At 43.8% G+C, this 13,994-nt stretch overlaps 1 protein-coding gene across 1 annotated transcript in view; it reads left to right on the top strand.

Moving 5' to 3' along the window:
* LOC139262477 (glutamate receptor ionotropic, delta-2-like) overlaps positions 1–13,994 on the top strand; it is a 644,533-nt gene that overhangs the window by 543,417 nt on the left and 87,122 nt on the right. Inside the window, exon 12 of the mRNA XM_070877660.1 lies at positions 6,635–6,779. Coding sequence (XP_070733761.1) covers positions 6,635–6,779 — 145 coding nt within the window. The remainder of the gene's footprint in view (positions 1–6,634; positions 6,780–13,994) is intronic.

Genomic DNA, 13,994 nt, shown 5'->3' with positions numbered 1-13,994 from the left:
TAATTTCTAACCTAAAGACGTACACCGTAAATGCAGGCTTTGAGTAAAACATTCCCGGTATAAGTACAAGATGTCACATCTGAATTCAATCATTCATTACACTTACAATTCCAATTATATAAAAATATATAAGTAAATTTAAATAAATGTAATACTTACTCTGGCGGCTCCGACAAGGTCGTTCCAGCGCTTGCAGCACTGGTTGCCCTCATGCACCTCGTGCGTCACCGATGAGACCACCTCGGCTATGTCGGCCCAAATTTTCTGGTAAACCTTTGGGGTGGTCTTCCCACCCTGGGTCAATTGACCCAGCGTGACTCCACCTCCTGCAGGAGAAAGGCATTTGCCTCGTCGGAGAATCTCCAAGCTCGTTTTCGTCCTCCCACTTCAAATTCCTCTCCAACTTCACTGCTCTCGCCAGTGTTCTCCCCTCCAATCATGCTGTCTCGCCGCCTCCATGCCTTCCATGTAAATAATATGTTTTTTCCCAAAATCTCCGTTCAAACTAAGTAACTTGTGCTCTCAATTCTTTTTACTGCTGCTAAATCTCTTTCCTACCTCCCACAGCAGCCAAACAACCAGACAACACACCCACACATGCTTTCACTTCCTCTGTGCTCTCTCTCTCTCTCTCTCTCTCCTCTTCTGCGCATGTATTGATGACCCCTGACCTTCTGAAACGCGGGAAACAGCCATTGCGATGGCGTTGCTATGGACGCCGACATTTTATGGCTGAAGGGCAAAATAATTACCACTAACGTCCATTTCACATTGCTCCCAGTAACGCCCATTTTATAAAGTGGCAAGTTGGGGTTTTGAAAATTGACGATAATCCAGCGATCTGAATACCCATAATAAATGCCAACGCTGGAAATAATGCCCATTTTTGGGCGATCTGCACAATAATGTAAAGTCTAGCCCATGGTTTCTAATAGGCTCTACTCTTTCTCTCGTTATCCTCTTGCTCTTAAAGTATTTATAAAACACCTTTGGGTTTTCCCTGATTTTACTTGCCAACATTATTTCATGCTCTCTCTTTGCTTTTCTGATATCTTTTTTAATTTCACCCCTGCATTTCTTATACATCTCTAGAGTTTCTCTATAATAATTACATATTATAAATTTTCTAACATTTTTATGTCAATGCACAATTTGTGGTTGTATCTTTATAATTACTATTATTTTTTCTATCCTCTTTTGTGTTCTGCTTAGTTCCTTTATAACAATATTTGTGCGTTATTTTTGTGGTCATTTAGTCATAAAATAATATAACTTTATAACACAGAAGGAGGCCCTCTAGCCCATTACAACTGTGCCAGTTTTATGAAAGAACTGTCCAATTAATGTATTTCCCCTGCTCTCATCCTGTATGTTATGTTTTTCTTCTTCAAATATTTATCCCTTTTATAGGCTATTATGAATACTTCCTTCCTGTTTCTGATAGTCCATGTTAATAATTCTACATGTAAAATAAATCTTCTAAACTCTTCATTTGTTCTTTTGGTTATGATATTAAATTTATGCCTCTTGTTACTGACTCACCAATCAATGGAAATATTTGTACCCTAGTTACTTTATTCAAACTCTTCAAAAATGTTTTACCTTTACCAGCTCTCCCCTTAACCTTCTTTATTCTAACGAAAAGAGCCCCAGTTTCTCAAGTCTCTCCTCATAACCAAAGTCTCTCATATGCTGGTATCACTTTAGTGCACACTCTCCACTGTCAGCTGTGACTCTGTGGGGAGCACACTCGTCTTTGAGACAGAAGATTGTGGGTTCAATTCCCTAAATCTAGGCTCACACTCCAGTGCAGTGCTGAGGGAGTGCTGCATTGTTGGAGGTGCCGACTTTCGGATGAGATGTTAAACCATCTGCCCTCTCAGGTGGACTTAAAAGATCCCATGGTACTATTTCGAAGAAGAGTTATCCCTGGTGTCCTGGCCAATATTCATCCCTCAATCAACATGACAAAAACAGATTATCTGATCATTATCACATTGCTGTTTGTGGGAGCTTGCTGTGCGCAAGGTGGCTGCCACATTACAACAGTGACTACACTTCAAAAGTATTTCGTTGTCTGTAAAGCGCTTTGAAATGTCCAGTGTTCGTGAAAGGCGCTATATAAATCCAAGTTTTTCTTTGATATCCTTCCTCAAATAATTATACATAATGGTCTAATTATACAAAATTATATGTAATGGTCTAGAATTTCCATACTCTTTTCAGTATAAGTTCAGTGTTTCATCAGGGCAGGTAAATATTTTGACAGGAAATGGGGCAGAGCAGTTTAGTACAGCTTTCTGGCCGTAAATCGATCCCCCTGAATTCATTTGAGCTATTTGTCCCTTCCTGCCGTCTGCTAACCAGATCCCAAGTGACTTAATTTAAATATCTTATAATGTGGGCCAGTAGTATTGTGACTCTATGTTTCCTGCTTTTACGTTTGCAAAGCATTCAGGGTAAGTTTGACTGAGAAATACCATCATCTTCGTCATCAGTGGTCTGCCTAAGACAGGTTCTGACCAATTCTCCCTTCTCCAAACCATTCTGTCTTGTGTTTCTCTCGTCAATTCTCCATATGATATTCCATTCCTCAGCATCTTCTCTACTTCTGCCTCTTGTTTGCCTTCTTTTGCTGCTCTGGTGCCAGATATTTTTGAAGAGTGGCACAAAAAGCAGTCATGAAATATCTAGTCAAGCTAACCTATTTACCTTGTGCTCACCAGTCTGCTGTTACAATCTTCAGCCAGCACTGACTTTTTAAAGGCTGGACCCTACTTTCCATGCACATCAGCAGATTATTCCATTTTACATTAGTTTTACGCCAATCACTATGCCAATGGAAACGCAAATGATATGACCCAAAGAATTCTCGTATAAGTACCTATCCAGATTTATTTTCCAATGGTATAAAAGCAATGAAACTCACCTTGTGGAATTTCTATGCCAATATTCTAACTGTAGCCTGTCCAATTATTTACACAGATTTGCATTTCTACTCTGGGGAGAATTTTGCAGGGGGTCAGTGGGCGTGATAGGTGGTGGGTCGGGTGAGAAAATGTTTTTTTTTTTACACAGTGATCAGGACCTCGCTGTGAACCCATCACCATGCACTTTTCCCAAATGTCATGTCTGTCAGTGTTGAGCAGACCCGAGATGCAACAGCAGGGGGAGCAATTCAAGTCATAATGACCATGTTAACAGACTATTAAGAACTATTTTGAGCTCACCTTCAGAGTTTACGAGGTTGGCCACGAAGTCCATGCTGCTCGGGGATCACGACAGGTAAGCAGGGCAGGAGTAGGATGGCGATGGAATCATCTCTTTACTTGATAGCTGCAAATGTGTTATAAAAGTTCCCATCTCACAGCTGTTCATGTTCCAAGCTCAGAAGCCTTTACTTACTGCATTTGGAAGACAGCTTGAGCTTTATGCAGGTTTCAAGTGTTTGGAGCAAACTCTCTATCCAGTGTCACCTCATTGAATCAACCTCTCTCACCAATGACAAATTGCTTCTGTCATCTCAAGTTCCCTGCCATCTATTATATCAGCATCGGTGCCCCTGAAACTGTCTCAGCTTAGTCCTCAGAATCCCACCACGATCAGCCTCAACATCAGTTGTACCAGGCACACCAGCAGCACCAACAACAACACCAACCTTCTCCGCAATCAACTGGTGCTGCACAGGACACAGGACACTGGACCTGACCACATTGCTATCCAGGATGCCAGGGATGGCCAGATTTAATTCACTTGATGTTGTACATCTTGGCTGCCACATGATGCATCAGGTTGGCACCACCCCACACCAACATCATAAAGCATCCCAATAATGCCCAAGCTATTCCTTTCATACTCATCACCATTGTGGGGATACCATTATGTCTCACCATTCATTGCAACTCACTAAGCCACTTCCAAAGGTGCACCCTGATCTGTCCAAGAATGCAAAGTGTTCAAAATAAAGATGTCAATGTTTGGCACCACATTAACAGAAACTTTTCAGGAACATTGCATAAAACACCCACGTTCCTACCCTTGTGTGTTGTAAGTTGGTGTGATTGGACTAGAATGAGGATGAGTGTGATGGGTGGCTAGTGAAATGGTTAAGTGATAATGTAGATAGAGTGCGATGGGTGGAGATGCAAGGTAAGTTGGTATGAGATATGTAACAGGAGTAGGGGAGGGAAGAGTGTTGGGGATGTGATGAGTGGCACAGCAGGATGAGGTGGAGTGTAGTTTTGCAGTAACGTTTTGAGATCCACTTAGATCATTGAAAGGTTTGTGCCACTGCAGCCTGGTCCTCCGGACGACATCCCTGCTTGTGTCCCCTTGTGCAATGTGCAACCAGGCTGCATTGATCTCCTGGTGAGGTCTCTTCCACCCATTGGAAGGGAAGAAGACCTCCCTGCGTGCTATGACTCCCTCCATAAGCATTTGGAATGAGTCATAGAAGAGCCTGGGAGCAGCCCTGCATCTTTGTGCAGTGCTTGTAGCACCTCAATGCTGTAGACCACTTACAGTATAAATGTCAAAATTAATTTTTGCATGGTCACTTTAAGGAAACCGGCTGGTGACGCATTAGCAAATGACGTCATGAGACCCGCTTCCTTGAATTGGCTGACAAACCCACTTCCTTGAATAAGCCCGATCAGGGGAAAACCATTTTGGACTGCGGCTGGAGCCGGTAGTGAGGTTGGGACCCGCCATCGACCTTGCCCATCCCAGACCCGCCCAGGTAAAGGAAATCACAGCCTCTGTACCTCTATTTTAAAATTTTCGGTCCCATATTTTTTTCTATAGCTTTATCAATTTTTTCTCCCATTTTTAATGATTGGTGTTTCTGAATCCCTAAGTTTGTGCTTCCATATTCTTTTGAAAGTTTTGCCATTTAGTGTCCTCTTCTTATTATTCCTCGCATAATGGATACCTCTGCAGAAAAATTAATCTGAGATTTATCTGGCCAGCCTACTTACCTGTCTATGGTTTATTAGCTGCTTGAGAAACATGAAACATAAATATCACGGGTACTTTGTGATTAGTTATTGAATTTCTTTTTCACTAACAAAACCATATTCTCAGGAATTTCATAACTTTCAATACGTCATGTTTGAGCAATTTCCCTTGTGTATCGTAACTAACAAAAAAATGTAATTTTTCGCATTTTGTTTGAACAGAGGAAACTATGGCCCAACTGGATTTTCTCATAATTTCTCCATTCCTCAAAGCCATGGATTTAATCAACTTTATCATGTCTCCATCTTGCACCTACTTAGAATATTTATGTTAGTTGCAGCAGGGAAGCATTTCATTTTATTGATATACATTGGAATGTTCTGCCGTGAATATCAGCATGGATATGGAAACCATTTTCTCAGCAACCATAACATTAAAGAACTTAAGAAATAAGAGCTGGAGTGGGCCATACTTTATTTATATAATGCAATTTAAATAATGCCAATATTTATCCTTATACCAGAGAGCAGCACATTTATGCAAGGAGGATGGCTGTTGGATGTTGATAAGTAAGACATTTAGAGGTTCAAGGTTCCTTTCTATTTATGCGCATCCATATTTTCTTATTATGTTTTTACTGTTTTCCTTTATTGAGCTTCTGTCCAGTTTCTGTTTTTAGTCTCTTTTCTGTCCCACCCACACCTGGACAAGAGGCAGGTGGAGGATACCCAAAGTGCACTGTGACTGCAATGACCTGAACCCGCCTGTATTTCTAGATCCAGGTCATTTACATAGGGTAGGTACGCCCCACAATAGTGCTATCTCCTGATATGGACTTGTGTCTAGAAATAGAGGCCTGCAGCATCAAGAGTAGGCACCAGTGTTGGGAACTTTTGGCTTCTGGCCAAGGGCACTAATGCCCAGAAAAAATGGACTTTAGGAGCTCGGAGCCACTCCTGCTCTTCCTGGCACCACATTCGCTTCACATTTGCATGCATCCAGTCTCCAGCTGGTTTCAATCCAGTGACTGGATATCATAGCTGTTTTGAACTTTAGTTGCCTGTCGCAGTTTTCCCTTACATCTGAAAAAAAATGGCCTAGGAATTGAATGCGCCTGTGCTAGTTTTACAGGTGCAAATGCGTGCATTATGACGGACGATGTGGACACGCAGGCACACGTTCTGATCTGGAAATGCACCTCCCTATATTGGTATAGGCATCAAAAGTGGCAGCTTGGAATCAGGCATTAGTCCTTTGCATATGCAAATAGGGGCTTAATGCCTGTTTTTGATGCCTTATTTACCAAATTATTTTGTCCTGAAGGAGCTGCATTCAACAAAACCAGGTTTACATGTGGCCTAACAAGGGGTCCTTAAGGGGACCATTGTAGGTGCCTGGAAGTAGAATATTTAAATTTTAACCCCTCCCTTGCACCATTTCCGCTGGGTGGAGGAAGTTAAAATCAGGGCCATTAAATCAGCACCCCATGCCATGGAGCTGTGGGTGGTACAGTTACACGTAACAAAATATTATTTAGAATTGTTTTTCCAAAAAAATCTTAATAACTTACCATCTGGTGCACTTTCTAATTTGAAATTAACCTAAGATTTATCTCCAAGAGAAAATGTATAATTATGTAAATTCTGTTTTTCACTAATTTGTATTACTTTTTTTCTAGGAACTGGAGGAGAAATTCCCATTAACACTTTGGCAGTTCGCTTGTTGATGGGGTTTTGGTGGCTTTTTGTGTTTATAATCATCTCAACATACACTGCAAACCTAACTGCCATCTTGACCAACAATCGAATTGAAAATCCTATACGGTAAAACATTGTTATTTTTATTATATTGGTGTGCAAATATCTTTCTGAGTTATTGTTTTTTTTTAAATGTTGACACTCAAAAAAACTGAAGAATAGCCTTTTAATTAAATTATTTTTAATAGAAGGACATACTACACTTAGCAGGTAATTTTAACTTAACCTACCAGGTGATATGACCCAAACCTAGCAGGTGGATTAACTTAAAATCACCTCTTAAATTTTGGAAGCTGTAACTTGTGTATCATTATTCTTCAAATATACTCACTCCTATAGAGTAAACATTACATTTGCCAATATTATTTTAAAAACACATACCAAATTCATCTCTCCATTATCTTAATTGTAGTTTAAGCAATTTATTCTATGACTAAATGACTGTTAAAATGACAGACAGCCAATTTCCCCCTCGTATTGTGATAAGGCATATATAATCCCAAAGGAAAGAGGCGGAAACATTTAATAGGATTCCTAATGATAATGTAAGATAAATAATAAATGAATGTTCTCATTGTACTGCCTATTTTCACTTAAGAAAGTGTTAGAGTCTGAAGGATAAATGTTTAACTTCTTAATTTGCTTCCTATAATTTCACAGCAAAGATAGACAGAAAATGAACACAATTGGACCTGCAATGTATTCAATATCTTTCCAATGCACATTATAATCATTTAAAAAAGTACAATTTCATTTTCTAAGTAGATCCCTCCAGATGATATACACAATCTAATATACTAATTACAAAATTTCTCCCTACACTTTTTACGTTATTTTGTAGTTATGTGTCATGTTCCCTATGGCATTACACGTTCCAGAGTGCTGATTTGTATGTTTTACTTATTAATTGTAACCAAAAACCACGTTATGGCTCAGGTGCCTCTTGTTTTAAAGCAGTTTCCCTTATTTTCCCAGCAATATAACTCATTCACTTGTCATACTTCTTTAAAGAGCTGGACTATAGTTAAGTTACCTGGTTCTGGTTCTATCTTGACTCTCCTCAACCTCTATCTAAGTGGCCCGATGGTGAGAAAGTATACACTCTGTATTAGCCAAATCCAAACTATACCTGTATGGATTTTTCAACTTATTTTGGATATTTCCATGCATGGTTAAGGGAAACTACACATGTCAGACACCCAGCTGACCAACAAAATGTGTTACAAAGCCAAAAATGAGTTATTAGACTTTCCTTATTAATACAATAAATTGAGTATTCCACAGTGCTTTGTAGGACTTACACTGAAGCTCAGTCATTCACTCACTTGCAGGGGTGGACTGGCCATATGGCAAATTTCCTTCGTGGCCCCATGACTGATTCCCAAGCTATGTATTATGCTCTTTGGTAACCCGACAAACCGGAGCCCCCATTTTACATGAGAATTCTGAACACTGTTCCCACTAAGGTGCATGGCTGTGTGGCCGCGCACTGATCCCTGAGCTCCCATGCACTTCAGTTGAAAGGCAGCGCAGAGAGCTGGACAGCAGCTGAAGCAGGGGAGGGGTCCAATACACAATGGCACAGAATGCAGATTGAGGGGCCGAAATTCACCGTCCCCGTCACCCCAGAGTTAGGAGGCATCGACCCATCGCCACCCTGGAAGGGGCGGGAACAGACTAGCCAGCTCCCTCCTGGGAGGGTGCGTCCTCACATTTATGGAGATGCCTGACACCTCCCCTGCAATCTCCCTCCATGCATTATGTACTGCCTGTCTGCCAGGTCTTCCCACGTCAGGAAACAGTATTCTGCTTCTGTCCTCCACACTGTCCACCAGTGTCTCCAGCTCCATATCAGTGAACCTGTTGGCTCTCCTTGCACCTCTTACACCAGCCATACTTCCAAAACTCCTTCCCCCCTCAGGGCATTGCTGCAAACCTTAGCCTTTAAAAAGGCCAAGGAGCAGCTGCCTCATTAGAAACCCTTACCTGAATGCTGAATTTCTCAGTGGTGATAACGCTCAAATTAAGATCGCCACACCACTGAAAAATCTACTTTGGAAGGATTCATTAGTGCTGGAACCCATTTGTTCATTTTTGGAGCTGAATATGGGGTGGCCCAGCCACGAAAAAATTTCGATGCCAATGGCCACAAAAAAGTGAGGGGAGCCCCAGCTTTCCAGCGGTACTGAATTTCAGGCCCAGGGAGTCATTGGCGAGTCTTATGGCTTCAGAGCCGATCCCAATTGGAGGGATATGTATCTACATGATCGGCATTGCAGCTCTGAAAGTGTGTGTTCCGATCGTCACTGGGTTCCTGCGTAACGCCATGAGGGGTTTGGTTTCAGCCTTAAAATTTGACCTTTCAGCTGGTTCTCTGTGTTCAGCTGATTCTTGTGGTTTTACTGAGCCAGGACAGCAGGAGGATCCTCTGCACTCTGATTATTTGCACCAACACCTTTGCAGTCTTCTGCACATGCACGCGGTATACCGGAGCCAACGTACACAGCGCCCAATTGCAGCCTGTACCTTGGGTTACACTTTCTTCGGCGCTGGGCAGAGGTCAGGGGATCCATCAGTGGCCGGTGGGAGGAGGGGAAGATTGAGAATTGAAAGGGGAGAGAGAGGATCGAAGGGGAGGGGGTGGGTGGAGAGAGAGAGCGCGAGAGACTGGGATAGAGAGAGAGATTGGGGAGGAAGAGAGAGACTGGAGAGAGAGAGAGAGACTTGGGGGGGGGTGGGAGAGAGAGAGAGATTAGAGAGAGAGAGAGAGAGACTGGAGAGAGCGAGAGAGAGAGACTGGGGAGAGAGAGATAAAGGGATTGGGAGAGAAAGAGAGACTGGGGAGAGAGAGATAAAGAGATTGGGAGAGATAGAGAGACTGGGGAGAAAGAGATAGAGAGATTGGGAGAGAGAGAGAGCCTAGGAGAAAGAGACATTGTGATAGAGAGAGAGACTGGGGAGAGAGAAAGAGAGATTGGGGAGAGAAAAAGAGAATGGGACAGAGAGAGAGAGAGAGAGAGAGACTGGGGAGAGAGAGAGAGACTGGAGAGAGAGAGAGAGACTGGGGAGTAAGAGAGAGACTGGAGAGAGAGAGACTGGGGAGCAAGAGAGAGACTGGAAGAGAAAGAGAGACTGGGGAGAGAAAAAGAGAATTGGACAGAGAGAGAGAGAGGGAGACTGGGGAGAGAGAGATAAAGAGATTGGGAGAGAGAGAGAGAGCCTAGGGGAGAGAGACATTGTGGTAGAGAGCGAGACTGGGGAGAGAGAAAGAGAGATTGGGGAGAGAAAAAGAGAATGGGACAGAGAGAGAGAGAGAGAGAGAGAGACTGGGGAGAGAGAGATAAAGAGATTGGGAGAGAGAGAGAGCCGAGGAGAGAGAGACATTGGGGTAGAGAGAGAGACTGGGGAGAGAAAAAGAGAATGGGACAGAGAGAGAGAGAGAAAGAGACTGGGGAAAGAGATAGAGTAGGGGGAAGGGAGAGAGAGAGAGATTGGGGGAGAGAGAGAGAGACTGGGGAGAGAAAACGAGAATGGGACAGAGAGAGAGAGACTGGGGAGAGAGTGATAGAGTAGGGGGAAGGGAGAGAGAGAGATTGAGGGAGAGAGAGAAAGAGATTGAGGGAGTGAGAGAGAGAGATTGAGGGGGAGAGAGAGAGAGAGAGACTGGGGAGTGAGAGAGATTGGGGGAAGAGAGAGAGAGATTGAGGGAGAGAGAGAGATTGAGGGAGAGAGAGAGATTGGGGGGAGAGAGAGAGAGATTGAGGGAGTGAGAGAGAGAGATTGAGGGAGAGCGAGAGAGACTGGGGGAGAGCGAGAGAGACTGGGGGAGAGCGAGAGAGACTGGGGGAGAGCGACAGAGACTGTGAGAGGGAGGGAGAGAGACTGTGAGAGAGAGTGAGGGAGACTGGGGAGGGAGAGAGAGAGAGACTGTGAGAGGGAGGGAGAGAGACTGTGAGAGAAAATGAGGGAGACTGGGTAGGGGGAGAGAGAGACCGAGGAGAGAGCGAGAGAGACTGTGAGAGGGAGGCAGAGAGCTTGTGAGAGAGAGGGAGGGAGACTGGGGAGGGAGAGAGAGAGAGACTTGGGGAGAGAGAGACAGGGGAAAGAGAACAACTGGGGAGGGAGAGAGAGAGAGACGGTGGAGAGAGAGATTGGGAAGAAAGATTCCCTGTGCTGCTTACAATAGCAGTAAAATAAATCTTTAACATCTACCAACAGGGACTCATTTAATCGTCTCTTTGAAAACCTGCAGGCAGTTATCGCTCAGGATTACCCTGAGCTGGGACACAAAGGACATTCAATTAATTGCGAAAGCTTAGTGGTACAGGTATCTGATATGAGCAACTTCATTCTCACAAGTGCACAAAAAGGAAAGCATTCTCCAGAAGCATTTCCCTTATGAGGGAAAGAATTCTGCTCATTTTTCAACATTGACTGGATTTCAAATGTTTAAAAAAAAAATGGGAGGAAATATCTCTCCTGAACCGACACGGAGGCCACGATTTTACGAACCTCAACAAATCTGTGGCGGGAAATGTCGGTGGTGGGTCCCGACCCCGCCGCTGACTCCATCCCGGCCTCTGGAATGAATTTTCGGAGATTGGGATTGTTAAACACCCAGCGTGTTTGCTGGCCAATTAGCGGAAGCGGTGATGTCATCAACCGGTTTCCTTAAAGGGACAATGACCACATTTTTTTTGAGGTTTGTGCAGTCAGTGTTCTAGAGCATTGAGGTGCTGCAAACAAATGTGCAGGGCTGCACCCGGGCTCTTCCATGACTCCCTCCATAGGTCCTTTTTTCTTCCCATGGGTGCAAGAGACCTCCTCAGGAAATCAATACAGACTGGTTGCACATTACAGAAGAGGGCACAAGCAGGGATGTGGTCAGGAGGACCTGGGTGCAGTGCCGCAAATGTTTCAATTATCTCAGTAGATCCGCAACATTGGTACAAAGCCACACTCAACCTCATCCTGCTATGCCTCTCATCACATCCCCATCACTCTGCCTTCCCTACCTTACTCCTGCACATCCTTACACACACCATCTTACCTTGTACCTCTTCCCATCCCTCTCTCTTCCTATCTACAGTATCACATCCCCAACTCTCTAGCCACCCCTCACACTCACCCTCATTCTAGTGCAAGCATACCAACTAAAACACTCAAGGATAGCCACTTGACTGTTTTATGCAATGTTCTTCAAAAGTTTCTGCTAATGTGGTGTCAAACATTGAAATCTTTATTTTTAACTCTATGCATTCTTGGACAGATGTGTGTGCACCTTTGGAAGTGGCTTCGTGAGTTGCAATGAATGGTGAGGCATAATGGTGATGAGTGTGAAAGAAATAGCTTGGGCATTGTAGGGATGCTTTATGGTATTAGTGTGGGGTGGTGTTACTCTGGCACATCATGTGGCAGCCAGGGTGTACAGCATCAAGTGAAGTAAATTTGGCCATGGTGAGGCCATCCCTGACCTCCCGGGTAGCAACGTGGTCGGGTGCTGATGCCCTGTATCCTGTGCAGCATCAGTTGATTGCAGAGAGGTTGGTGTTGTTGTTGGTGCTGCTGGTGTGCCTGGCGATGCTGGTGTTGGGGATGATCGTGGTTGTATTCTGAGGACCAAGGTGAGAGAGATTCAAGGGCACCCATGCTTATGGGATAGAGGTGAAGTAGAGATGACAGAAGTGATCTGTAAATGGTGCGAGAGGTAATAAGGTCGGGCTGGATGCAGACTTTTGTAAAGACTTGCAGCATTCTGAATCTGTAGTGGAAATGAGGTTTAGAGAAGCTAATGATAAAGGGAACATGTCTCAATCAGCTGGGAGCTTTGATTTGACATTTTATGCTGTCAACTCATCAGCTGATTCAATGGCCACTAACCTGCTGCCTCAGCTTCACAGATGAGGTCTAGGTACAGTGGGAAACCGGAGAGTGACCTGTCAAATCCAAAAAGCTGTGGCTGTAAACAAGCCACTAATGATTTTAATTTCCTCCTCCGCCGTTGCGTGTCAGGTCTGACAGACCCGACATCGGGAAAGGCGTGCAGTGGTGGGTTCACAGCGGGGTCCCGACCCACTGGGGAAAGAAAAACACTTTCCCACCCGACCCGCCACTGATCGCGTCCGCTGACCCCCTGGAAAAAATCAGCCCATATTCTCTGCTTCTCCTTTTGCTCTGATGTTCTGTGCAGAGAGAGACAGCAAAACAGAGAGAGAGACATAGAGAGAGAGAGAGAAGCATGGACAGAGAGAGATAGCGAGAGACAGAGAGACAGGGACAGAGAGAGAAACATAGAGAGAGGGACATCGAGAGAGAGAGAGAGAGAGCGTGAAACATGTGCCAGAGAGAGAAAGCAAGAGACAGAGAGACGGGGCAGAGAGAGAAACATAGAGAGAGCGAGATAGAGAGAGGAGACAGAGAGACAGCGAGAGACAGAGAAACAGCAAAACAGAGAGAAAAACGTAGCAAGAGAGAGGAGAGAGGAGAGAGACAGAGAAACATGGACAGAGAGAGATAGAGAGAGACAAGGACAGAGAGAGAAACAGAGGGGGGGGAGAGAGAGAGAGACAGGGAAAGAGGGAGAGAGAGAGGGGCGAGGGTCCAGACGCATGTCGTCCGTTCCCGGGGATTGAGTGGCGGCCTCACTTTACAACAACACGGGTGGTGGAGGCGCTGCACGTGTACAATGGCCACGGGAAGGAGGCTAAAGCCAACAATCTTTAGGCCTGTAGTGAAACACAAATATGAAAAAATAAATTTTTTAATTCAGAAAATTGTTTAAAGCCGGAAAAAAAGACAGGAAAGTGATATTGAATGTTCAGCAGTAAATTCCAGTTAAATTTTGCCAGCTGTTGCACTTTTTTGAAAGAGTTTATCAGGGTTATTAAATCATGTTATGAGTGAGGGGAAAACGTTTGTGACCCCATTTGTACCTCAGAATCGGTAAGAGACAGAGGAAACAGCAGCAGAAAAGAGGAAACAATTTCTCCAAAAGTGATCCCAACTCATCGCCAAGACTGGGGATAGATAACCTCACCACTTTCTTAGGAAGTTTAACCACTTTATTCACTTTCTTATTTGAGCTCCATTTGGAATTAGTTTATTTTATTATTTGTATTGTTGTATATTTAACAACAACGTTGAAGAGGGAAAAAATGCTTGGAACAACTTCTTCTTTCAAAGCTGCAATGAGACTTGAAAGAATTTGAAGAATTTTAATAAAAACTTTGCACAAAAACTGAGTGTTAAAAATAGTTGTTTCCCCCTGAGTTTCAAATATGA

Source organism: Pristiophorus japonicus, chromosome 4, assembly GCF_044704955.1.
Source record: "Pristiophorus japonicus isolate sPriJap1 chromosome 4, sPriJap1.hap1, whole genome shotgun sequence".
Lineage (NCBI taxonomy): Eukaryota > Metazoa > Chordata > Chondrichthyes > Pristiophoridae > Pristiophorus > Pristiophorus japonicus.
This window is presented reverse-complemented; position numbering and strand designations above follow the sequence as displayed.